This window comes from Eriocheir sinensis, chromosome 9 (assembly GCF_024679095.1).
Source record: "Eriocheir sinensis breed Jianghai 21 chromosome 9, ASM2467909v1, whole genome shotgun sequence".
NCBI lineage: Eukaryota > Metazoa > Arthropoda > Malacostraca > Decapoda > Varunidae > Eriocheir > Eriocheir sinensis.
The window spans coordinates 16,292,430-16,317,583 of NC_066517.1; the positions used below are offsets into that span (position 1 = coordinate 16,292,430).

At 43.9% G+C, this 25,154-nt stretch overlaps 1 protein-coding gene across 1 annotated transcript in view; it reads right to left on the reverse strand.

The window, feature by feature from the left end:
- Positions 1-3,737: 3,737 nt before the first annotated feature.
- LOC126996009 (serine/threonine-protein kinase mTOR-like) overlaps positions 3,738-25,154 on the reverse strand; it is a 32,903-nt gene continuing 11,486 nt past the window's right edge. The window contains exons 16-37 of the mRNA XM_050855996.1: positions 24,889-25,095; positions 24,235-24,455; positions 23,887-24,032; positions 23,291-23,427; positions 22,675-22,872; positions 22,020-22,190; positions 21,358-21,549; positions 20,651-20,827; positions 20,301-20,411; positions 19,980-20,110; positions 19,293-19,497; positions 18,812-18,983; positions 16,988-17,168; positions 16,227-16,446; positions 15,575-15,760; positions 14,924-15,198; positions 14,709-14,831; positions 14,136-14,373; positions 13,486-13,674; positions 12,673-12,894; positions 11,987-12,169; positions 3,738-6,135 (exon numbers count right to left, since the gene is read on the reverse strand). Of these exons, the coding sequence (XP_050711953.1) occupies positions 4,696-6,135; positions 11,987-12,169; positions 12,673-12,894; positions 13,486-13,674; positions 14,136-14,373; positions 14,709-14,831; positions 14,924-15,198; positions 15,575-15,760; positions 16,227-16,446; positions 16,988-17,168; positions 18,812-18,983; positions 19,293-19,497; positions 19,980-20,110; positions 20,301-20,411; positions 20,651-20,827; positions 21,358-21,549; positions 22,020-22,190; positions 22,675-22,872; positions 23,291-23,427; positions 23,887-24,032; positions 24,235-24,455; positions 24,889-25,095 (5,325 nt within the window). The 3' untranslated portion in view covers positions 3,738-4,695. The remainder of the gene's footprint in view (positions 6,136-11,986; positions 12,170-12,672; positions 12,895-13,485; positions 13,675-14,135; positions 14,374-14,708; positions 14,832-14,923; positions 15,199-15,574; positions 15,761-16,226; positions 16,447-16,987; positions 17,169-18,811; positions 18,984-19,292; positions 19,498-19,979; positions 20,111-20,300; positions 20,412-20,650; positions 20,828-21,357; positions 21,550-22,019; positions 22,191-22,674; positions 22,873-23,290; positions 23,428-23,886; positions 24,033-24,234; positions 24,456-24,888; positions 25,096-25,154) is intronic.

Genomic DNA, 25,154 nt, shown 5'->3' on the forward strand with positions numbered 1-25,154 from the left:
AGAAATAATGATCAAAACCCAATGACCCCTTTCTTATTTCATCACTAAAATAATTTTGTATGTTGCTTGCCTTGTACACTGATACTGATATTTTTTTTTCTTCAATGGTTTTCCTTTCGTAAATCTCAACCTAAACCTGAACAAAAAATAAATAAATAAATAAATAAATAAATAACCCAGTGACCCTTCTTATTTCATCTCTAAACTTGTATGGCTCTCGCCTTGTACAATGGTAACGATTTTTTTTTTTCCTTCCTTAAATCTCAATTAAACGGAACAAAAATATATATACACCAGAATCCAATGATCGATCTCTTTCTTATTTCGTCTCTAAACTTGCTACTTTTTATCTTTCCCTTTTTACCAGGTTTATCTATTTTTTGCTATTTTCAGTAACTTACACCACAAAGGAAAATAAAATGTAACCTTGATTGTTTTCTCATTCCGCGTTAAAGTTACAGTTGCCATAAACTTCTTTTCTTCTCTTCTATGATTTTTTTTTATGTGGGATGGCGGGGCGGGAGGCGGGGTGGAGCGTAATGGCCTTCCTCTCCCGTCTTTCTTCCCAGTCTCTCCCTTCTTGCTACTACCCCGCTCCTCCCTTACCCTCATCCTTTGCCCTTTCCTGCCGTGGTCACTCACTCATGCAATTCAACTCCCTGCTATCACCGGCTTAGAGGATATGCATAAACGATTCCCTCACACGACTCACCAAACACCAACACCACAACCTCAACCACTTCCCTTTCCTTCACTTCCCTTTCAATTACCACAAGCATCACATTACCGCCACAACCTCAACCAACACTTCACTTCCCTTCACTTTCCTTTCGTTCGCCACAAGCAAACATCACCATCACCACAAACACAGTGACATATAGCAACCAAACTTATACAGATAGGCTACTACTGAAATGACGGCGGTGATCGCAGCAGCAGTAGTAATAGTAGTGGTAGTAGTTGTAGTAGTAGTATGATAGATGATGTGGTGGTGCTTTTTCTATGGTTATACGCAGCAGTACTGATTCTACAACGGCGGTGGTGGTGGTGATGATAATATTAAGCAGTAGCGTATTGAAGGAGTTAGAAAATACATGTTGTGGCAGTGGTGGTGATGATCCCAGTTGAGGATGTGGTGATTACGGTGTTACAAATACTACACTGCAACACTGAGATGAAAACAACAGTAGTAGTGATGATGAATGAAAGTCTCAGTGGTAGTGGTGGAGGGGTGGGGGGAGAGGGGGGGAGATGGTGCTATCGCTACCACTGCACTACCTTTCTTCCCGCGGTATTGATCAGCAGTGGGCGGTGAAGCCTTGGTCAGCGCTCAGCCTCTCTGTGACTGGCTTTGGTGGGCTTCCCGTTGTCCCACCCGAGCCCACCACTGACAGACAGACCCACATTATGTACCCTAGTAACCTTCGCCCCCTCACCATGGACCTGTCACGTTAATCCTTCCCTCACGTCACTTTCAAGGGTTATTAGTGTATAGGTGAGGTGAGGATTATGAATAGTTGCTGGAACATTGTATATACCCTCAGTCCCTTGATCGCTACCTCACCACCTGTCACGCGATAAATAATCCTCCCCTCACGTCATTTTTTCAAGGGATATCAGTGCAGAGGTGAGGTGAGTGAGGATTATGTATACATGGGTGCCGGGACTTTGAATTCCTTTAGTCCCATTGCTACCTCAAGCGTCACACCACCAATAGACTAATCTTCCCCTCACGTTACTCTTTCAAGGGATATCAGTGCACAGGTGAGGTGAGTGAGGATTATGTATACATGGGTGCCGGGACTTTGAATTCCTTTAGTCCCATTGCTACCTCAAGCGTCACACCACCAATAGACTAATCTTCCCCTCACGTTAATCTTTCAAGGGATACCAGTGCACAGGTGAGGTGAGTATTATGAGGATTAGGAGTGACACTGCTACTCTCATCAGTTCCTCGCTACCTCACGCGTCTCGCCAGCGATATTAATCCTTTCCTCAAATCACTGCTTCAGGGGATATCGATGCGCACGTGGGCCGTGGGGGAAGGATGAAGAAAGGCCTTTGGGACGTCGGTTTAATCTTATTAGGAGAGATTAACCTCTGGGAAGCTATGACAACCCTGAAAATAGGAATCTACGAATTTTTAATGCTGGAGTTGTGATGTCTTCATTAATTACAAAAACGATTACACGAGTGGGTGAGGATCAAGAAGGGGCGCTGGGACGGTTTAATCTAGTTAGGTAATATTAACCCTCTGAGATGACAAGTCTTAAGAAGTATGAATCTACGAACTTTTAATGCTGAAGATAGTTATGATAAGTCTTTAAAACCCGATTACACGCGTGGAGTGAGGATTAGGAAGGGCCGCTGGGACGGTTTAATCTATAGTTAGGAAAGATTAGCCTCAGAAAAGCTGTGAAAATTCGGAAAACTGAATCTACAAACTTTTAAACACGATTACACCAGTGGATAAGGAGAGGTTAAGATATATGGCGAATGAGTCCAATCAAAATTAAGGCGTGATGGACTTGGTATAACAGAATCTATCTGCCATGAACTCGAAAATGAAGCAAACGGAACCTTACACACATGAAAGAATTGATTGATTGATAGTTTATTGTTGCAAGTATACAACAAAGGAGAAGGGAGGGCATCTCGTTTTTTTTTTCTTTCTTTTCTTTAGAGCAGCGCTTTTCTTGTTGTTGATTTTATTTTTTTCCCCTTGAGCTGCCTCCTCTGCTGTGAAAAAAGAAAATAATAAAATAAAAAAGAATCAAGGGTGTGTGACAGCCACTTAACAATGATTGATATCGAGCGCAATTTTCCCGCTTCCGATGTAGCGACAGCATCCCTTATCTCTTACCCGCTACCCTCCACCGCCCAAGGATGAGAGACAAACTAATATGTCTCTCATCCTTGCCACAGCCTCCCAGCAAATCGCGCTCAGTGTGGCCGTACTTTATGGGATATCAGTACACATGGTTGGGGTAGGGATAAAAAAAATGTTTGGGTTGAACATAAAGTATACCCTTGTCGCCTTACTCGCTCCCTAACCACCCGTCACACCAACACTATTATCTAACCCGGACACAGATAGCAGCGTCCACCTCTAATGTTCACCGTCGGTAATGACTCGATTAGGTGTCCAGGGTCCCAGACAGGCAGACACAGACAGAGCGAAGGGTAGTCTGTCTACACGCCACCGGTGACAGTCTGCAAGGCCCCTCCACTTTCTCACGACGATGTCCGTGCTATCTCTTACGTCAGCGTCCGATGAATTAACCCACGGTCCAGTTTACCTGGCCCGTGGAGTAACCTTTGCCCTCGATCGCGATAACTTCTAAATAAATGTGTTGAGGTAGCCTTCCAATCTTTAACGGTTTAACGTCTTTTTCAACGGATCCCCCCCACCCCTTCTCTCTCTCTCTCTCTCTGAAGGTTCCGCTGCGGCAACACTGTTTAAAAATGTCATGTAATTACAACTGAGCGAACTATTTTAAAATCTTTGTTTCACACATATTCTTATTATCAAACCACCCTCAGGAATCCTATAGAAACATACTTAATTAAAAAAAATATTCAGTTCAACCCTTGGAGAAAAAAAATCGTCGGCCCAAACCTTAAAAAAACTTACATAACTCCATGGAGAAAAAACATGACACCTTGAGAATCATTACATCACCTCCTTCCGCATGCGTACCCCCCCCCACACACACACACGCATGCCAAACAGATGATTCAAGCAGTCAACTTTATTCATTAGTGTACAGCGTACCCTACAGCGCACCTTAACCTAAATTAGCCTTACCTTACCTATTAGTAACTTGGCTTTACAAATCACAAAATCCCCGAAGAAGAAACTAACATCACAATTGGTTCCTTCCCCTTCATGGCAGCTGGTATAAAGGGCAGGAAAAAAAAAAATCCTTCCCTTACTCATGATCAGGAGGGAAAAAAAGGGTGGAGAAAAAGACAATAAAAAAAGTTTCCTCTCTGGACATTATCAAAAGACAGAGGAAGGTTGACGGACTACCTGGCGTTTTTCCCTCCAGTGTTGCCAAGGTGCCTTCATCATTCTTTCCCCCCTTCTCCCTCCTCCCCCCTTTCCCGTCTCTCCCCCTCCTCCTCTTTGACAGATTCCTTTCGGGGGTCTGAAGCTGAATTAGTTTAGTTAGTGTCCCTGTGTGTGTGTGTGTGTGTGTGCGTGTGTGATGTAATATGGCCTGAGGTGATTGTAGCTGCCTCCCTCCTCTTCCTCCTCCTCCTTTCTTCCTCCTCCTCCTCTGTCAATATACCACGCACACAAAGACCGACCTTCCTCCAGGTTTAGCCAGAATCCTTGAGGCATAGCGAACACTGCAACAACATTAACAACCAACAACACCAACAACAACATACAACACTCCTGCCGTACTAGGATGAGGTGTGTCACGCTACCACCAACCCTCAGCAATGTTCCTCTCTACATGCTATGCCTTTGAAGACCATGTTAGGGGCGGCTTTGGGCAGTGGAAGAGGTTGTGAAGCAATGTGTTCACCTGAAGGGACACTGGACAATGTATCACTGGCATAGGTTCTATTGTGTTAGTTTTGTCACATCCCCACTGTAATGTAATGTAATGTAACTCCCTGCCACACACCATGCCCTGAAGAGTGTGTTGGTAGGGTGGTGCAAGTGGTGGTGAAGGAGTGTGTTCACCAGAAGGGACACCAACCAATGTAGCACTGGCAGAGGTTCTCATGGGAGGTAGCCTGAGCGATGAGCAGCTCCACTTGACGGTGCACGTCCAGCGAGTCCTCGGTGCAGAAGTCTCGGCCTGTCAGTTTGTCTCGCACACGATGCACGATGGCCACCGCCTTCTTGTTGAGAGCCTCCGACACTCCACCATCCTCCCGTGCCTGGCTGTGCGGCCCCATGGAGGTCGGGGAGAGGGCGTGTGCTGGGGCGGGATCCAGGGAAGGATCAGGGGCAATGGCAGAGGTGGAGGCTGGCGCTGATGGCCCAGTCTCACCCTCGGCCACCACCGAGCGCTTCCCCTTGGGCTGTGTGTTGTCCATGAGGCGCCAGTTAAGCAGTGGGTCATGCACAAAGGCCTCCAGCATAGCCATGAGGGAGTCCTTGTTGCGGCGGATCAGGGCCATGACGGACTCACAGGTCATGCGGTATGTGCCGTCAATGCCCGTCACCTCCATGGCATGTATCAACATGCGAGTCAGTCGGAACGGAATCTTCTCTGGGAACTTCTCGCGCATCATTGCCACCTCAAAGCAGTCACCAAAGTCAATATGGATGATCTTACCAGAAAGCTGGTCCAGCATGAGGTTGGAGGGGTGGCGGTCGCCGAGGCCCAGAACGTAGCCCACCATGGACATGACGGCCAAGGAGCGGGAGTAGTTGGTGCGCCGATCAAACCACACCTCGGAGGAGGGACTTTTGAACCACAGCAGCCGCGACAGATCATCACCGTGTGTGTGTTCCAGCGCATGCTCAAACACCTCCACCTTTTGCATGAGGGTGAGGTGGTCCAGGTCCTGGGCCATCCGCAGCATGATGCGGTGCTCGATGTTCAACAGGATCTTCTTCTTCTCACGCCAGTCTCGGATGAGGGCGTGCAGAGTGTCACAGTGAGGCACCCACCCAATCAGGCCCGAGTTGGTGGACAGTGGAATGACGGCGAACCGCTGAATGGTCAGGTTGCGGCGGAAGGTGTCTGGGTTGCTGATGAGCAGTGTGTTGACCAGGCCGAAGAGCTGCATCACACGCTCATCCTGACGCAGATCCTCGTGACCCTTCAGCAAGAATACAAAGTCCCTGCCGTTGCTGCCGCGGATACACAACTTCCTGGGTCGCTGTTTGGAGGTGAGCACCTGGAGAGAGGACTGCACTTGACTGATACAAATGACAGGTTGGCCAGGTGCGTAAGAGCCTGGCACAGCAATGTCCAAGTCTCTGCACTGAAGCAGTCGTGGAGAGACGCTTTGCAGCTCGAGAGAGGTGAGCTGCGGCAGTGTGCGGGAGATGCGACGGAACACATGGTAGTAGAGGTCCCACGCCTGATTCAGCTCGCGTACATTGCGTGATCGTTGGTAGCGGCGACACCACTCCAGCGCCTCGTTCAGGTCTCGCCCGAAGGCCTGGGGAAAATGAGGAGGGAGAGAGACATTAGTGTGGAACTCCTTTCAGATGTAAGGAGGAAGGTTGGGAATATACTCCTAAGAAGGAAGGGGAGGATGAGGCATATAAGCACTAAGCATAGCATTCACATCCTCTAAAGGGAATGGGGCACAGAAGAGCCTTCAACCAAGCATAACTGGCATCATTATAAAAATTCCCTGTGCCATGACGGGCTTGGGCCAACCACCAGGCCCCAAAAGAAAGCCTACCGGCGCTACAGGCCGAGTTGTAAAAAATAAATAAATAAATAAATAAATATATAAATAAAAAGCCCACTTGACACTCTAAGCCCATGTGTTTATGCAGAAAGAAGAACCAAGCTGCGATTTCAGATATCGCAACAAGAAAACTACGTCTTGGGGAAGTCTTACTGCTCACTCCATCATTTTCACATGCAATGTATATTACTGGTCAATTCTCTCCAACTGTGGGTTGGGTGAAGCAGCGGTACTGGTTGCAAAACTTGCTTTATGGCTCTGTTGGTCAAGTGCTCCAGCCATAGATGCATCATTTATTAAAGATCTGTTCAATTTCATTGTATTTATTTAACAGCAAATTATTCTCCAAGGGAGATAAATTTCCAGGGATAAAAGTTGAAAATAGTTAAAGATATCTAATCAAATCTTCAGATAACTTTGATAAAAATCTAAAAAAGATTACAGATGAACGAAAGATAAACCTTGGGAGATAAATAATTCAAGGATAAAAAAATGTAAAGATATTCAATCAGAAACATGCCAGAAGATAAACAGACAAGGAGAATAAAAAATAGGAGAGCTCAGGCAGGGTTGTTGATTTTTTAGATTAAAATAAAAAAATAAAAAATAAAAAAAAAAATGGATTTTTTTATTTAAATCAGATTTTTCTTTATTTAAATAGATTTTTTATTCTTTTTTATTAATGAAAATGATTAAATGAATGTAAACCTCTATATTCTCTACCTTAGTTTCAAACACTTGTTGGAGTATTCTTGTATCATGTTTCATCATCATAAGTAACCTGGCTGGCTGTTTGAGCCAGTCCTAAGACTGACCAGCCACAGCCAGCCAGCCACTGGCTGTATAGTCCGGCAAATCTTAAGTGGTAGCACCACACCACAACTCTCTCTAGTCTCTTAACAGTCTAACCAGATCATGTCATGTTTTGGACATGTCCTGACTGAAATTGCACAATGAAAGATGAATGCAGCTTCAAATGAAAGTATCAGAAATGGCTGTGGATGATCCATGTATGTGAAGTGATTCTTTGAAAAATAGGGGAAAATATTTCAATTATTTCCTTTACTGCCACTTCCTATATTTGGTGTTTTCTGTCCCTTTTAATAGCTTTTCTTTAGTTCAATTGAGTGTTTGGAGGGACCCAAGACTACCCACATGGTGTACTCATGATTGCCCATCAACCAGACTCCAGCCAAACTCACTAAAGATGACCAAGTGAAGCTCGGGGGGGGGGGGGGGGGGTTAGACAAGCAAGATGGCGGTACTATAAAACACTTGCCTGCGCCACAATTGACTGGGACCTACCAAAAGAGTAAAGATGGGGGCATGCGCTACAGCTGAGCATGGTTGCAGTGCTCATGGGAAGAACCCATCACCCCAGGACAGGGTTAGCATGACATCTGGGTTGCCACAGTTTACTTTCCCCAAGTTTCCGCAGGTACCCATGTATCGACTATCGACCGACCCAAAAGGGAGGATGAGCAGCACGCTGACTGCCCAGGTCGGGATTCCAACCCAGGGCGCGGGTTTGAAGCAAGGCACGCTAACCACTAGACCATGGAGGCATAAAAAATAAAAATAAAAATAAATAAATAAAAAAAAATCCAAGGGGTGAGAAACTTGCTATATGTATGAGGTCAGACTTAAGCATCTAATGTAGCCATTGTCAACAAGATGAGAAAACAGTTACAACAAGCAAATGAACTGAAGTTACTAACCCATGGTTTTCCTGCACACAATCTAAATGTATTGGTTCAAGGAAATTGGCAACATAAAAGAACATGTGCTTCATGTTGTAAAATACTTTTGAAACCATCACTCTGCCTCAGCAAGATACCTTTAGAAAGACACTAGACGGACCAAGTGTGGCTGACAGGGAAAATATTGATATCAAAGTTAGAGAGTGTTTTCTTTGTTTATTTATCCATTCTATGTTGTTGCTCAGCAATAAGATCAAGATTTAAATCAATGACATTAAAAAAATTAAAATAATATAAATCTTGATTTAATCAATGATTTTTTTTTACATCATTTGATTTAAATCATGATTTAAATCAGTGATTTAAATCAACTTGATTTAACCCCCATGGCGTCGGAACATTTCCCACCCGTGACCCCCCCCAGCGTCGGCACTTTTCAAAAAAATTTTTTCTCCCATTATGTCAGAAATGCTGAAAAAACATAGGTTTAAGTCATGAAAAGTGTCAAAAATGACATCTGAGTCACGGTGTGTGTCGTAAATTGTCGCGTCGTATATGTACGACGCCGACGCTGGGAAGGTGACTCAGCCTGTGTCGTACATGTACGACGCCGACGCTGTGAGGGTTAAATCAAACAACCCTGGCTCAGAGCTGAGAAAAAAAGAGGGCAAGACCAACTCTATCTCACTGCACTTGAAAGGAGTTGCGCCACAGTACCCTTGGCTGGCCTTCACGACTGTCCTCATCAAGTCGCCATGCATGGCTCAGTTGGCAAAAAGAACCTTCATATTCTGCATGCCCATGTTACTCAATAGAGCAAGTCCTTGATGAATGAGAGCCACAACTGCTCAGACATTCATCTTTTTGTCCAAATGGCTACATTAGATGACAACACCTGCTACTGTTACTACCGCTACTGCTTAGTTACTAAGAGTACCAATGGAGAAGAAAAGAAAAACTGTACCTTTGATTAGGGCATTACCAGCTCTTCAGTAAGTGGGGGCATGATAAGCCAATACAATACCCCCTTAAAGGTCTGGTTCTTTTAATCACATGAGCAATGAATAACTGGAAGGGCAAAGGTAAGGAGAGGATGGACTTTGCCCGACTCACCAGGTATTTCTGATCAAGCTCTTGACCTTTAGTGGTGGAAATGTTACCTCTCTGGAGTAGTGATGGGTGTGGAGTACAGTGTGTTACGAGCATGGTGGAAGGATGGAGAAGAGAGGAGAGGAGAGGAAAAGGAAAGGACACTTTCCTATTTGCCAATGTTCCTTACCGATAATTATATGTCTCTCTAATATTCATGTTTATTCCTCTCTTTTTATTATATCATATTGTGAAGAATCTCAGAATGAAATCCAAAACATGATCTTTAAAAAGGTCCATCAGGCACTTGTACATAAAGAGAGACAATTTCATGCTCATCAACACCCTTGGGTACCACTGCACAAGTGTAATTTGTCTTCTCAGAACCAACCCTTCTTATGTTAAGGTACTACAGATAAGTGCTATGATGGCAGACAGTCAGCTCCCTAAGACCCAGGCCACAAAACCTTACATATACCAAAGAGTCGACAGTGGCGTAGTTAGGCATGGGATTTCGGAGCTATAGCCCAGAATGTTTTATGAATAGCCCCGGATCTCATTTTTTTTTCTTTTCTTTAAGAATAGCCCCAGCCAGGCCAATACAAAATGCAGTGGTGGGCACCACTAACAAAAAAGTTAGCTTCGCTAACTGGTAATCCACTAACTGAAAAGTTAGCTTCACTTATGCCAAATTGATAACCTGATAAAGAAATTAGTGGAAGCTACTGCTAAGCATTATCCGCTAACTTTTTATATGAATTTAGCTTCAGTTTAGTATTTTGGCTCTAAAACCCCATCTGTCCGTTAATGATGGTCTCCTTGGGGTGGCATATGACACACCGGAAATGCAAGACATTGGTGTTCATCATATCTCTTGATTTAAGAACAAAGTACTTCTCCAGGTGGGGCCACGGATTCTAACTTAAGTGTCGTCCGCCTCACCCACAGCTGCTACCAACTCCCTAACAGGGTCAGCATCCTCAGGCGGAATAGAAACGTCCTCACTCTGGTCACCTTTCATGACGTCGATAACGATAAACATGGCGACAATAATGAACGCGACTTAGTAGAACCATCTTAAAATGAGGGCTGTGGTGGGGGTTAGGGAGGGGCAGGACCTGTGACCAGCCCTGCCAAGTCTCCCAAACCCATGAATAAATTTAATAAAAAACTAGCTGAATTTGTGAAAAATGGTAGTTTCTGATTGCTAATTACTTGATGCTCACTTACTCAGATGTTCTTTATTTTAATATTATACATTGTAAAAACGGCCAATTGCTTTTCATCAGTTTTTAGTGCCTTATTCTCTGCAGTAAACGTACCTGAAGGAATACATTTTAATCTAACCCAAATAGCCCAGCTGACGGCTATAGCCGACACCTCATTTGTACACCAAGGGCCGTCTATAGCTGTCAGAAAAAAAAGAGAGAGAGAGAGAGAGAGAGAGAGAGAGAGAGAGCGTCGCCTGACTCCCGCCACAGCCATAGTGAACTCAGCACACCCAAGTGCAGTTCTGAGCGAAAAAAGCCGCTAACTAGGCTATATCAAAAACGTTTTGTGTTTCTTATATATTATTACCAAGACAATAATGATTGACAGCAAGATCGACAGAGAAGCAACAGTAAAAGTGAATGTTTGGTATAAATTTACGCACAGAAAAAGTATATATTTAGTTATTACTATAAAATTTACACAGTTGTGCATGTACGTAGTCAAAAAGACAATCATACTGCTTACAACATCATTAAAGCAAGAATAACACAGTGTCAGAGTGGTGCGCAAGATGATGGAGCTTGACGGCTGGGCGGGAGGACGCACTGAAGCGTACTCCATAACCATACCCCATAGAGACAAGAATAAGCCAATATGAGTGTTAATATACCTTTTCCCCTTAGTTTTAGATTATTTCCAATTGATTTATGCAATAAAAAAAAAAACTGATAGGGGCTCAGGATTGAGGTGAAAAAAAGTTCAAAATAGTGCGGGGTTGTACGGGTTAAAGTTGTCAGTACAGTACATTTATATGTATGATATATCAGTCTTAAGCACTTAAATATGCTTATGCTTACCATAATTTGATAATGACCTTGAAGGTTTTATTATAACACACTTGCCATATTTTCAGTGTTGCTGCTAAATACAATAACACATAAATTGGCCCTAATGTATGTCAGAAAGGCCTCAGAATTACCCTAAAACTCTGTGCTTCATTCACCTCCAACCACCTAGCATTTTGAGCTGGGTTAAGCCCCCAATGTTTCAAGGTCCTAAATACACCCCAGATATCTCCTAAACTAATCGTTGGATGAGTATGATTTGAACATCCGTTTCGTAATTTTTTAAACAACATATATTGCTATATGTGTTATGTGAGGAGTTTACTGTGATATATTACCTAATCCAGTCATCATATCAAAGGTGTTACACAGAATCCCTCCACCACCACCACCCTGAAAACCCCCACCACTCCTTCTCTCTACCCCAGTCACATGACCCTTCCCCCCCCTACTCACACCATCAGCCTTCCACCTGTGATTTTTTCTATTTTGTTAATTATATATATAATAGTTACATACACCAGTATAAGCAATAGCTAATTCCGCTGTTAATGGGCCGATAGCTTGATAATAAATCATATCTATACATACACACTACACACATTATATAATATAATACAGTAGTGGGAGAAGATATCTGCAAAAACACCGTCCGTAGTCTAAAATCCTTAGGTACAGGTGTAAGGAGACCATCCATCCATCTCCACTGCATAGGGAGGCAAACACACAGTCAGAAACAAGACTCACCTGGTTGAAGGACATCTCCTTGAGTGTCTGTGCACCGCGAGCCATCATGGCGTGCAGCGGCTCCAGCGTGCGGAACATCCCTGACTCGTTGCGCTCCCCAAAGTAGAGTCGACTGGCCTCCTCCAGACCCTCGTGCCAAGTCTCATGCCACAGGATAGCCACACGGATCAGTTCCTCCGAGACCTGAGGGGTTGGATGAAAAGCAAGATGAGTCAGGGGTAGAAGGGATGGTATGGTTATGTGCAGGTCAGGGAGAGGGAAAGGAAGGTTGGGATGATGGTTTGCAGAGTTAAGAAGAGAATGGGATGCTTTGTAAAGAGAGTGACAGAGGGAGAAAAATAATAAGATGGTAGTGTTGGGTGACAGAGAGTGAGAGAGGGAGGGGACATCATGTAGAGTGCATCAACTGGAAAGAAAAAAGAGAAAGGATGGGATATGGGTATGTAGGGTGAGAGAGAGGGAGAGAGGATGAGGTAGTGGTTTTCCGGGTGGGTTAAGGGACAAATTTCTACATATTATCCTCTTTTGTCTAAACCATATCGTCTCCTCCAACCAAACACAAAATAGACTAGTGAGACAACAATCTTAGCCGATACCAAACCACCACAAAAAAACACAAGTGCTATAAATGAGCATACAGAACAAAAAATGTGCCAAGAATACAAACACAACATAAATCCACTCACCATCATGGCCTGCTGTACAAGATTAGCTGAATGTTCCCTCATGTTCTTCAGGATCTTCTCTGCAGCTTGAGAACGGGCGACCACTGAGGACTTGGCTGCCACAGTGAGGGGATAGATGAGGGCCTGAGGGTGGTGCTTGCCAATGTCCATAAGCAGTTGGTGGATGAGCTTGGACACCAGAGAGCGTGGGGTGTCTATGCGAGCAATGAGCTGCGGGATGACCTGAACAAGGGAAGAAATAATGTAAAATTAGTCATGGGAAGGGATACAGCATGTTTGGTATGTTAGTGAGCTGTAGACAACATAAAAATAGATTGGCAGAAAATATGTTAGAAAAATGCAAGATGGATGGCAAGATAGATGTAAAATTAGTCATGGAAGGAATAAGAGCAAATTTGAAATGATGGTGGGCAATAGAAAACACCAACACAAAGGGATTGATAAAAAATATAATTGAAAAATATGAGTTCAACAATGACAGGCCCAACTAAGCAGCAGGAAAGACATTTAGTAGTCTTACATTTACTTTTAGTTTTAGTTTTATAGAATCCTACAACCAAACTTTACCAAAACCTGTGAAATTGTAGGACTTGATCTGGTCTCACCTCTGGCTGTCACAATACATTTCTTTTCACTTACCCTATCTTTTTTTTTTTTTTTTTACAGCTAAAGAAACAGCTCAAGGGCAACAACAAAAAAAAAAGTTTAAAAAAAAAAAAGGCCACTAATCACTGTTCCCACAAAAACAAAAGTAATGTGTAAAAATCAATCTTTGGTCTAACCTGTAACATCATAGACCTGCCTCATTCTCACCTGCAGCCAAGTGTCAATCTGAATGGTCTTGAGTCCGTCCACCAGGGCCTCATAAACCCCAGACTGGTGGCCGTGCTCAAACCAGACAGTCAGCAGGCGCAGTGTGTCCTGCAGGCTGTTGCCGTCACTCAGAGAGATGGAGCGAATGAACCCTTTGACTGCCGCCACAGTGAAGTCTCCAGCTGACCTCTGTTATGAGAATTGGAGAGTTGAGTGAAATTGAAATTGTTGTGGTTCTTTGCATATCATAATGTCTGTCCATCAGTTAGGGAACACTGATATAACTGCCACACAATTTGGATTTCTTTATAATATGAGAAAGGAAAGAAACTGTTTGCTAGTCTGGAATAATACAGTGTTTCCTCCATAAAAGAATGACTTGCTGAAATTAGGGAGCTTTATGCAGCTATTTGTAAACCATGAAACCATAACATGACAATATACTATTAAAATACTGAATAATGCTGTTTGACTATGCCTGTTTATCTGCCTATCTGGTCTGTTAAAATACTTAGTGCAAAACAGAATGTCCTGCTTAAGTTATGGAGGTTTATGCAGCTATCTGTAAACCATAAAACCATATTAAGACTGAACTTTTAAAATACATGATTAATAATGCTTTTTGTATGTCTGGTGCCTCATTCTCTCACCTTTTTCTTGCTAGGGGTGACCACAGCAGCTGCCCCTGATGTTGAATCCTCCCCTGGTGTGGTGGGTGCCTCTCCCTTGACATCCATCTTCCCTTTGTAGAAGAGTATCGCCTCAAAGTTCATGTAGGCGTAGGCGTGCCAGGCCTTGTAGCAGGTCTCGTCCGTGTCCTTGGCGTGGGTGTAGTAGGTCAGGATGTTAGCAATGTTCTCCTCATTCAGGCCATGAAGCTGCTCATACCTGTGAGGTGAGGAAGAAGCGAAGTGTGGGGTTACTGATGTTGTGTTGTGTCGGTGAGGAAGGAGTGAAGCATGGGATTATTGAAGGGTGGAGGGTGTAAGGGATGTGGGGTGAGAAAGGGGTGATGTGCAGGGTTACTAAAGTCATGTTGGAGGGTGTACACTGTAAAGGATAGGGATGGGCAAAGGAGTTTCATGCACTGTACACAACTTATAAATTCATATCAGTGAGGCAAGGGGAGAGAATTCCCTTATCACAAGCTGACTAGTTCACAGCACCACTTGGCAGAGCAGGACGTGTGTGTGTGTATACTCATTAAAACACATGCCACTCACCAGTCACCCAGCTTGAGGTAGACACGGGAGACTAGTTTACGGAGCTTGTTGTCCCCATTCTGGTTGCCTCCACCCACGACAACCACAGCAGGAGCCAAGAACTGGAGGAACTTCTGCAGGCGCCTGTGGATGTGACGTGATAACACGTGATTTAGCCAACCAACAGATGGATATAGATAAATACTAGTATGGCAGTTTCTATATCTTGCTCTTACCCATAAGCCTCCTGGCGTCTGTTTGTGTAGGTGTAGATGTGCTTGCAGTATTGGTAGGTGACATGAGGGTGGCTGATGGGCAGAGGCTGGGAGGGGCTGACGGATGGGTCACAGCCAAGTAGACGCACCAGTGTCTTGTGGGAGAGGGCGAGGCGACCTGACTTGCGGCACAGCGAGGCAAATTTGAGCCACGGCCGCATGTCCTCCTGAGGGGACAGTACAAGGGAGCGCACCTGCAGGATCTTCTGCCAGTCCTCCACCACACGTTGGCACCCCTGGGGAAGGTGATTCTTGGCTCAGGCCTTGCTTCCATGTAGTCTTTGATGTTTTCATATGGAGCTTTTTTCTCCTCCCAACATGCAAGCTCTACCCATTGAGACCATGACCCAGTTTTAAAGGAAAGTGCAGTCACTATCCCTCTAAATGCATCTTTAATTACTTTCTGCTTGGTGAACAGGAGGTTTAGTATGAAAACTAATCAGCTAAAATGCCTCTGCTTGGCTCAGAACTACAGCACCTCTATAGTTTGAGTCAAATGTGCTAACCTCTTCATTACCAGTTTCCTATTCCCACTATGCCCATTCATCCACTTGAAATTTCCTTCCTTCAACCAGGACACCCTTGCTCCTTTTCCCAGTCTCCTTCACTCACCTGCAGCCTCTCCCACCAGATCTGTGTGATGGGCTGCCTCCGCTCCGGCACCAGCTTGTACTGAATCACCTCCTCCAGCTCGGCCAGCATCTGCACTGCCACCATGGAGTTGTAGGCACGCTGGTAACTTTCTCCCACCATGGCTGTGAGTTCCGTGTCCAGAAGATCCCTTGCTGTGTCAATGTACTGCAAAGGAAATGGAAAATGATAAGTACAGTAGAGCTTCCATTCAGCAAATTTCTTTAAACATGTTTTCTTATGACACACCATTGAGATGACTCCTTCACACACAGACAAGACAGAGTCCCACCAATCCCAGATGTACAACAACTTCCATTTTGCCTGAATTTATTTGGTACCTATCTTGCATTAAATAGAGGGTCTACTGTAAGTGAAGGTGATTAAATGTTTGTTCAATCTTCACTGTAACTTCTCCTAGGCTTCTGTAAATAATTTCTTGCAGTCTTGAGTTTGGTGTCTACATAATCCACTGCTATACCTATAAACTATGAAGATAACAAATGGGAGAATACAGCTGGAGTCCCTTGGTTTGTCTGTTGTGTAGTTTGTCAATAAACTAAAGATGACAAGTGAGAGAATGCAGTTCGAGTTCATTGGTTTGTCTTCCTTCCTCTCCCTCTCCCACACCCACCTGCTGGGCCACATGATGCTGGTCTTTATGCACGGACAGCACAGCGCGGTAGAAGGCCCCCTCGTTGGTGTCGCGGGGGATGCAGCGGCTGTACTCCTCCATCATGCTCCACTCCCCCATGGCCCAGGCGGATGCTGCAGCCACTCGGGACATCTGGGCTCGCACCTCCTCCGGCATCGTCCCCATCCACCGGTCACACGACACACTGTACAGCTCTCCCCTGCAGGCCACAAAGGGGTTAGAAAGGTGTGTTTGTTTTCTCTTAAACCACCAATTACTACATCTGATTTACATTAGCTACATATTTACAGAACCAAACATTTGGGAATTATTATCATTATTATCACAGCACAGAACCATGAGAATGAAAAGCAAAATGGTGTGATAAAAGACTGGCATGGTCTACAGTGCTATAAAGAAAAAAATGGAAAAAAACAGACAAGAAATGGAGAGCAATGGGATATGAATAATGGAGAAAGGAAAAAGGTACATAAAACAATGGTAAAATGTGTGTTGCATGCTGCTCCATAGGGATAGCAAAGGAAGGAATGTTCAATGTCGTTATCTAATTTAATTTATGTAGAAAACTAATCATCACCATCGTCATTATCCCACTTCTTATAGTCAGGATGAGGAGATGAAACATTAATTTATCAAATAACTGTGATTAAAAGGATATTTCAACCAGTATTTTATGTGACTGACTCAAGCACATCTACACATGGCTACACTTAACTGACTGTGACTATGCCTAGACTTACCATTCCCCGAGGGCCTCCAGACACCTCATCTGGCCCAGCACGAGGGCGAGGTCGTCGGGCTGTGTCTCCAGCTTGGTGGAGTACGCCTGGAGAGCCTGGTCCCAGTCATGCAGCTTCTCGTGCCACCGCTCCTGCACCTTCATGTCTGTGCGGTTGTTCTTGCGGGCGTACTCCAGTAACCCTGAGGGTGAATGTGATCTTTCCTTATATATCGCTCTCTGCTTCCTGTATACCCTCCTCTTTAAAGAGTTCAGTCGTAGGCAGGAGGGAATACAGATGAAGGAAGATTGTTCCAGAGTTTACCAGCATAAGGGATTTGGACAGTAAAGGGATGAGCTTGAATAAAAAGTCATGTGCAGCGAGGCCGGGGGAGGGGGGGAGGCATGCAGTTAGCCAGCTCAGAAGAGCAGTCAGCGTGAAATTATCGATAGAAGATAGAAAAAGAGGCAACACGGCGGTGGAAGGTAGAAGACTATCAGTAAGAGGAGGAGAGCTGATGAGATGAAGAGGCTGAGACTCCACTCTGTCCAAGAGAGCTGTGTGAGTGGAGCCCCCCCACACGTGAGATGCATACTCCATACGAGGGCGGACAAGGCCCCTGTATATGGATAGCAACTGTGCAGGAGAGAAGAACTGGCGGAGACATTATAGAATGCCCAACCTCGAGGAAGCTGATTTAGTGAGAGAGATGTGAAGTTTCCAGTTAAGAATTTGAGTTAAGGATAGTGTTTAGTGTTGAAGATGGTGACAGCTGAGTGTTATTGAAGAATAGGGGATAGGTGTTTGGAAGATTGTGTTGAGATGATAGGTGGAGAAATTGAGTTTTTGAGGCATTGAAAGACACAAGGTTCCTTTTACCCCAATCGAAAATGATAGTAAGGCCTGAGGTTAAGCGTTCTGCAGCCTCCAGTCTGGAGTCTTGTAATTCCTGTTGAGAGGGTCTTCTATTGAAAGAAGTTGAATAATGCAGAGTAGAGTCGTAGGTATATGAGTGGATAGGATACTTTGTTATGGAAAGAATATCATTGATGAATAACAGGAAGAGAGTGGGTGAAAGGACAGAGCCATGTGGAACACCACTGTTGATAAGTTAAGGCTATTTGTATATTTTTTTTATCACTCACTCTGTCTCTCTCCTCCTCCCTTTCCCCTTCCCTGTATTTACCTAGTTTTGATATAAAGGAAGTGAGGTACGTTAATATGAGAATGGCACGGAGAAGTTGTGTGGCAGCCTAGGAGTCACGTTGACCCATAAAATCCTATGCAAACTTCAAAATGGCAGAAAAAGGCAGACAAAAAAATTATAAAATTTGTACCTTCGGCATATACCGCGCAGGGGTAACTTTCTGGCAATTTTTAAATGAAAAAGGTGCGCGTTATACATTGCAAAATACGGTACCTCCCCGGGAGTGGCTAACAGCCATTTTGGTAGGTGTCTTCCTACCTACTCCTTACTTCCCACATTTAGAAACATTGTACTAGATATCTCCCCAATGCTCTGTTGCTTTACACTACACTCATGCAACACCTCAGCCAAGATCATGTAGCACTTTATATGTGAGCTTGAAAATTGCTTGTGAATGAATAGCTATTTTATGGCATACAGAGCTCATCCCATCCTTGTTCCATATTTCTAGATTTATGTGAATGCTTGAATAACCTAAACCCATTGTCTAACCTCAGTTCTGTCTCAGCTGTTTCCCATGTCTTATAATGCTTTCTAGTTTCAAGTTGATGAATAGTAATTTTGACCCAACTTCCTTTCCACAGCCTATCAACTTCTTTACCTATATCAAAACCTCTTCCCTCAGCACTGCCACCTACCTGCAGCTGCCTCCTTCTGGCCCAGCTTGTTGTTGATGGAGATGAGGTGTTCCAGGACCTCAGAGGTGGGGCCCTTGTGGAACTCTTCCTCCTTGTAATGAAGTGCCTTGGCATATGCCCGACACTCCATTGCCTTCTCTCCCAGCAGCTGCAGCTCTAGAGGCAGTGGACCCTAAAGAGCAGAGATGGCAGTGTTGGAATAGGTCATAAGTTCACATATCAACACATGGAAAACAATTATATATTTCATATGATATACTATACTTTCTATTACTGCAATTACAACTACCTATACCATTACTACTAACACTACTATCAACACATCAACCTTACAGAAATAAAGTCCAGCAACAAAGATAGAACTCAAATCATCCAAAATGAAAACACTAAAAACCCCAAAACAAGGAACTAACAATATACAAGAGACTACAAACGTGATAGACCAATGAACAGAGAGCTGGAGCCAAAGAGCAGGACCCACCTTATCACAGTGCTCCATGAACTCTGCCAGGTTGAGGAGAGTCTGGGTGATCTCGGGGATGTCCTGTGAGGTGAGAGCTTGGCGGAGGGACTGGAGAAGGTCATCCTGGAGGCTCTCATTCAGCTCACTCCAGCAGGACACAAAAGCAGCATTGAACAGGTCCCTTGAGAGCTGAACATACTTTGTGGCCACAGCATAACAGGACCTGGGTGGGTGAAAGGGTATGATTAGGTTGCTGTAAAGGTAATTTTTGAGATTTTAAAGGTGAATGAGTGAAAAGAATGACATGGAATGCATGTGTGTGTGTGTGTGTGCGCTATAGTGTGATGCTTTCTTTGTGAGGAAAAAATGGCATGGGAAGGAAGGAAGAGTGTGAGTGTATGAGGGAGGAAAGAGGAAATGTGTATGAGTAGGGAAGGAAGAAAAGGTGTGAACATATGTGTATTTGTGTGAGGAAGGGATTAGAGAATAAATACACAAGGGCAGAAATGTGTATGTGGGGAAGGGCAAATGTGAAGGAGAATGAAATGAGTGCATGTGTGTCTGAAAGAAGAAGAAAACATTTAAGGTGTGGAAAGCCAGGAAGAATCAAAGGATGTGAAGAAGAGAGAAATAGCATGGTGGTGAGTGTGAGTAAGGATGTGAAAGCGGAGGTGGGATACTCAAAGATGCTGGTAAGCTACTCACCTGAGAGCTGGTGATGGTGATGCCTTCATAAGCTCTATGCTGAACCTCCTGAGCCACTCAAGCCAGTCATCCTTACTCACAAGACGTACGAAGTGCCACGCCCGCTGGATGGACTCCACACCCACTGTGCCCTGTGATGGAGTAGGTGATGGTCCTCAATAATGAAACTTTCTATTTTACAAAGTGAGCTCATTCTTTGTTGAGTTTTGCTATAAGTTGCTGCCTGTCATGTGTTTGCAGATCTGTTTGAAGATATTGGTTAATTCCTGACTGACAGTCTTGCTTAACTAAACTAGCATGACCCAGTCATGCCAGCCTGACCTTCTTGATGGTGACAGAGTCTGCCTCCAGCTGGTGATCGCGGTTGTGGGGTCGTTTGGTGCGCTGGTGGGCTGTTATGATGGTCATCTCTGCCTCAGAAACAGTCAGGCCCTGTAGAGTGGTGAAGATGGAATGCAAATGTGTTAAACAGGATATCATTAAATTCATTGTATATCATTGACCAATCCACAAAAAAGCCATGAATCCTGCCCAACTCAGGCTGCATGTGACTGGTGGATGCTGAGAAAGGTTAAATTAGATTGTTGGATGCTGGGCTGGCAAGGGAAGGGATTATTCTTGAAGTTAACATGACAGGTGTAAAGTGTAGAGATTAGCAAAGTATCCCTCACCTTGACGACCTTGGCCACCAGGATGTCGTATCTCGGGTGTGAAATTTTGTGCCTGATGGTGATGCGGTGAACGACGGGGATGAAGCACTCATAGGAGCGCCCCAGCTGAGTGGCCAGTGCACACAGCACATCCATCCCCTGTGGACGCAGCTCAGGGCAGGTGTCCAACGTGCGCATCTGACAAGTGACATCATGGTTTATTGAGGTCATCATTATTATTATCATTATTTTTATTATTATTGTTGCTGTCATTATATTTTTACTTAAATGCTTTCCTACTCTTTCTTTTGAGGTATTCCAAACCTGATATTGAAAGAGGTCATTCTGACTCCCCATCCTTATTGCAGGAAATTGGACAACTTGATGAGGAGGATACCACTATGATACCATTTACCCATATCAGTATCCACACCATATGTAAGTGAGAAAGTGTTGATGATGATAATTCCCGAATGCCATTACTACTAATCATTATATTATCACTATCATCCCTTATACTGTTATCCTTACCATCTTTACTGATATTAACACCTATATAAAATACAATTAAGTCTAAAATTTTCTTACATCCAACAAAATAATCACACACTAACATCAAAATTACCCCTTAAACAATCCGTCTATTCACCTACACCTATAAATAAAGCTTGTGTTCCCCATTGCTCCAACAACAATAACAACAACCATAGCAACACCACTAGGCCTACCAGGGGGTGTATGATCTTGGAGGTGTAGTCGGTGAGGTCGAGGTAGTCAGCAAAGTGGTCGACAGTCTCCAGGGAAGTGCGGCGGACAGTCAGCGGCACGTCGGGGGCATCAAAGAGCTTCACCACGTAGGGAAGGATCATATGTAGAAACTCCTCTAGGGTTGCCCCAAAGCTCTGGAAGGCTAGGAGCAGCTGGAGAAAAAAAAGGTGAGGTTAGATGATGGTACATACAGCAGGTGTCATTGAAAGGAACTCACAATGACAATTTATTTCAGTCTTGTCACTATTTCACACAACAATTTACTTCAGTTTTGTTACTATTTTACACAATGATTGAACTGGAAACCCTTGGTGAATCTCATGATATGCTCAGGCTTAGCAAGTTTGACTGATTTTTTTTCTTCTTTTTTTTTGTATGTGATATCCCTAGGTACAGGACAAATTTCAAACTGCAGTATCCTTTGGATGTAACTTAATTGAAGATTACAATGTTTAACATATCTCAACATGATTCTTGAAAGGTGTCTGTGCCTCATTCAAGGATGGGGATGGCAAAAATATTTCCACCTCTAATGAAATAGTAAAAGAACAACGTTAAACAAAATTCAAAACCCATCACAAACACAATGACAGTATTTATAAGCATTTCCTAGAGTTCTTACCTTGCCTGTGACTTGCTTCTCCTTTGAGTCATGAATCATGGACTTGAGTATCATGGGCACCAGTTCCTTGAGGTACACCTTGAACTCTGAGCCCACAGCAACCGCGATGCTCTCCACCACCGTGATGATGGTTATGGTGGTCTCGCGCTTGCCACCCGTCACCCAGAACTCCTGTAGGAGGAGACATAGAGGTTTGAGGGAGTTGTGGGTAGGAGGTGAGAGAGGAAAGGAAGGTCATATGGAAAAGGATTGATGAATATGGATAAAGGAGATGAGGCAATTAGTGTCACTGGCTAGGTGAGATTTGCTTCATCTACCTCATATGAAAAGTGGCTGTTGGTATGGCCAATAAAAATGTATATACCTGTAGCGTTTTTATCTTTGCATGCTGGGGATGCACAATCTATGGCCTTTCAACAGCTTACTTGTCTTATACAAAATTAGTAATGGTTAATAATGTCTACCTTGTGATAGCAAATTATTTTTCAAGTCCTAAAGTCCTACATACATTTACATTGCCTCTGTTTACATTTACATGCCTACATATGTTTACAAAGCCCTACACCTATAAATTATCTTCTACTCTAGATACCTTTATCCACTACCTGTTCTAGCTTCAATCACTCTCCTAAGCCTCCTCCATCACCTGGCTTACCTTTAGAACCTTAATGATGCCATCCAGGTAGTTACGGATGTGCTGCTTGACAATGCCGATGAGGGTTGCCAGTTGCTGGAAGAGGAAGTCCCGGAAGTTGGCGTCAGAGGTCCTGATGACAGTGAGGAGCGAGGGGACCACCTGGGCAAGGTATGGTACTCCCTTCACCCCCAGGGACTTGAAGATGAAGGTGATGGCCTGTAAGGAGGAGATAAAACAGATACTTAAGAATATCTGATGGTAATATAGAGAGAATTTGGGAAGCATGGCACTCTTCCAGGCCCCCAGAGATTTGATAATACAAAGGATTGGCATGTGAAGATGGGATGAAAGAAAGGTAATACAGAGTGGTGGTTATCAAGGTGAGAATAAGGGGTGAAAACATGAACTAAATAATGTATAAATTGGAGAAAACATAACTTTGAGACAATTATTCCAGTAAAAGGATAGCCAAATAAAAAAAGCAGTACCGTATATTTGATTATAATGATAACCAAACAAATAAATTAGAAAAGAGTATACTAGTAGACAATAATGAGAGGCCACAAATTAGTAAATACAACAACACACAAATAAGTTAAGAACAAGTAGGTGTGATCCCGCTGAAATGACCTACCCTGACGACTTCATTGTGGTTCTGTGAGAGGGTGGGATCCTTGATGACCTTGAGCAGCATGGCGATGGCACACGCAGGGTAGAACTCCTCAAGGGACGAGTAGCTCATGTTCACCAGCATCTCACTCGTGCCCATCTCTGTCGGGTTAAGATAAGTTAGATTGGCCAAAATTTCACATGTACTTCTCCTTATGCAATAGAGATGAGCATCACACCCACGCACAGCTATAGCTTATGCATCTAACTTTACCTTTCTCCCTGTTCAGTTTGAAGGTAGGTTTGTGAATAGGTAAAGTCAACTTTCATATTATAGATCATACTGCATGAGAGCTTTACAATTCTTGATGGATGAGCACCTCTTCTCCTTCAGAGCTATAATGAGCAGGTAAAAATGCTATTTAAAGGGAAATCTATCTGTGGTGAGTGAAAACAGTTTAGTATAAATAAGCCCAACAAAGAGCAGCTTGTGATTCTTTATAGATGAGCACTTCTCTTTCCAAATGTACATGAAAAAGCACAAATACTATCTGAAGGAGAAATCAATCTGTGATGAGTGGAAACAAAAGCGAAGAAGTAAGCATAAAGAAAAGTAGTTACCTGGAGAGAGATCGTCAGTCTTTGGGTCAGTGATGGAGATGACGGCCACACCCGTATCCTCCTGTATCTTGATGGTGCCCACGTTCATCTTGTGCTTGTAGGGGTCCAGAGCCCCCAGCAAGCCCAGGACTCGAATGGTGCCCCGCCTGTGCCACGCCAGAAACTTAGTACACATCAAGAACTAAAATTGTCTCTATTCTCAAACATCACTTCATAACTAAAATTCATACTTCCTCTAACTTCAAATCATCACTAAAATCCATACTCCCTCTAACTTCAAATCACTAAAATAAATCAATAAATCAATCCCTCTCTCTCTCTCTCTCTCTCTCTCATACACACCCTTACCTGACGGCTGGCTGCTGTTCTGTCTTGAGGAAGGAGAGCAGCACGTCCAGCAGGGTGGGGTGTTGGGTGTAGGGGTGCGTTGCATAGCCCGTGTTCTCCACCAGCTGACCCAGAGTCCACAGGGCCACTCGTCGCTTCCACCCTGATGTTCCGTCCCCGAGCATCTCTAGCAGCTGTGGCATGAGCTCACCCAGCCACTTCTGCATCTCCCCGCCACTCACCTAAAGCCATAACAATATTCATCGTCATCATCAATGGCTCCATTCCCACAAAGACAAAGCCAGGGAGTCAAAATACCCACTTGAAAATTATGATGTGTCCTAAGCAAAACATGCACAATAAAAGGACCAAGAGACATAACTTTGAGAGAACCAGAAGACAAACTTTGTAAAAAACTTGAGGATCAGAAGACAAAAATGAAAAATCAGAGGAACAAAAGTTAAAAGAATAGACTCAATAGGCAATACAGTGAAGATGAGGATCAGTATGCAGAACAGTAAAAATGGGAAGACCAGCAAGCACTAGCATGATGAAGAAAATGGGGAGCAGAAGCTAAAAGAATAAAAGAGAATAAATAATCAATACAGTGAAGATAAGGGCCCATAAACAAGTGAAGAATAGGGAGACCAGCAAGCACTACCAAGACACCGGTACCTGTGCTAAGTCTCCGATGGCAGTGAGGATGCAGACAGTAACAGCCGGGTTGGGGTCTTGATCCCTCAGCTTGGGCACCAGTACCAACATGATGGGTTCCACAAACTGCCTCATGAAGCGTGGTGCGTTGCCTATCAGGTGGTCCAGCATGTGCGCACTCAACTCCCTGTTGCGCCCAATGCCACTGTAGTCCAGCTCGTCCAGGATCTGAATTGCGGAGATATCATACATTATTCTAAATTAATGCAATGTAGGGTGTGTTACAA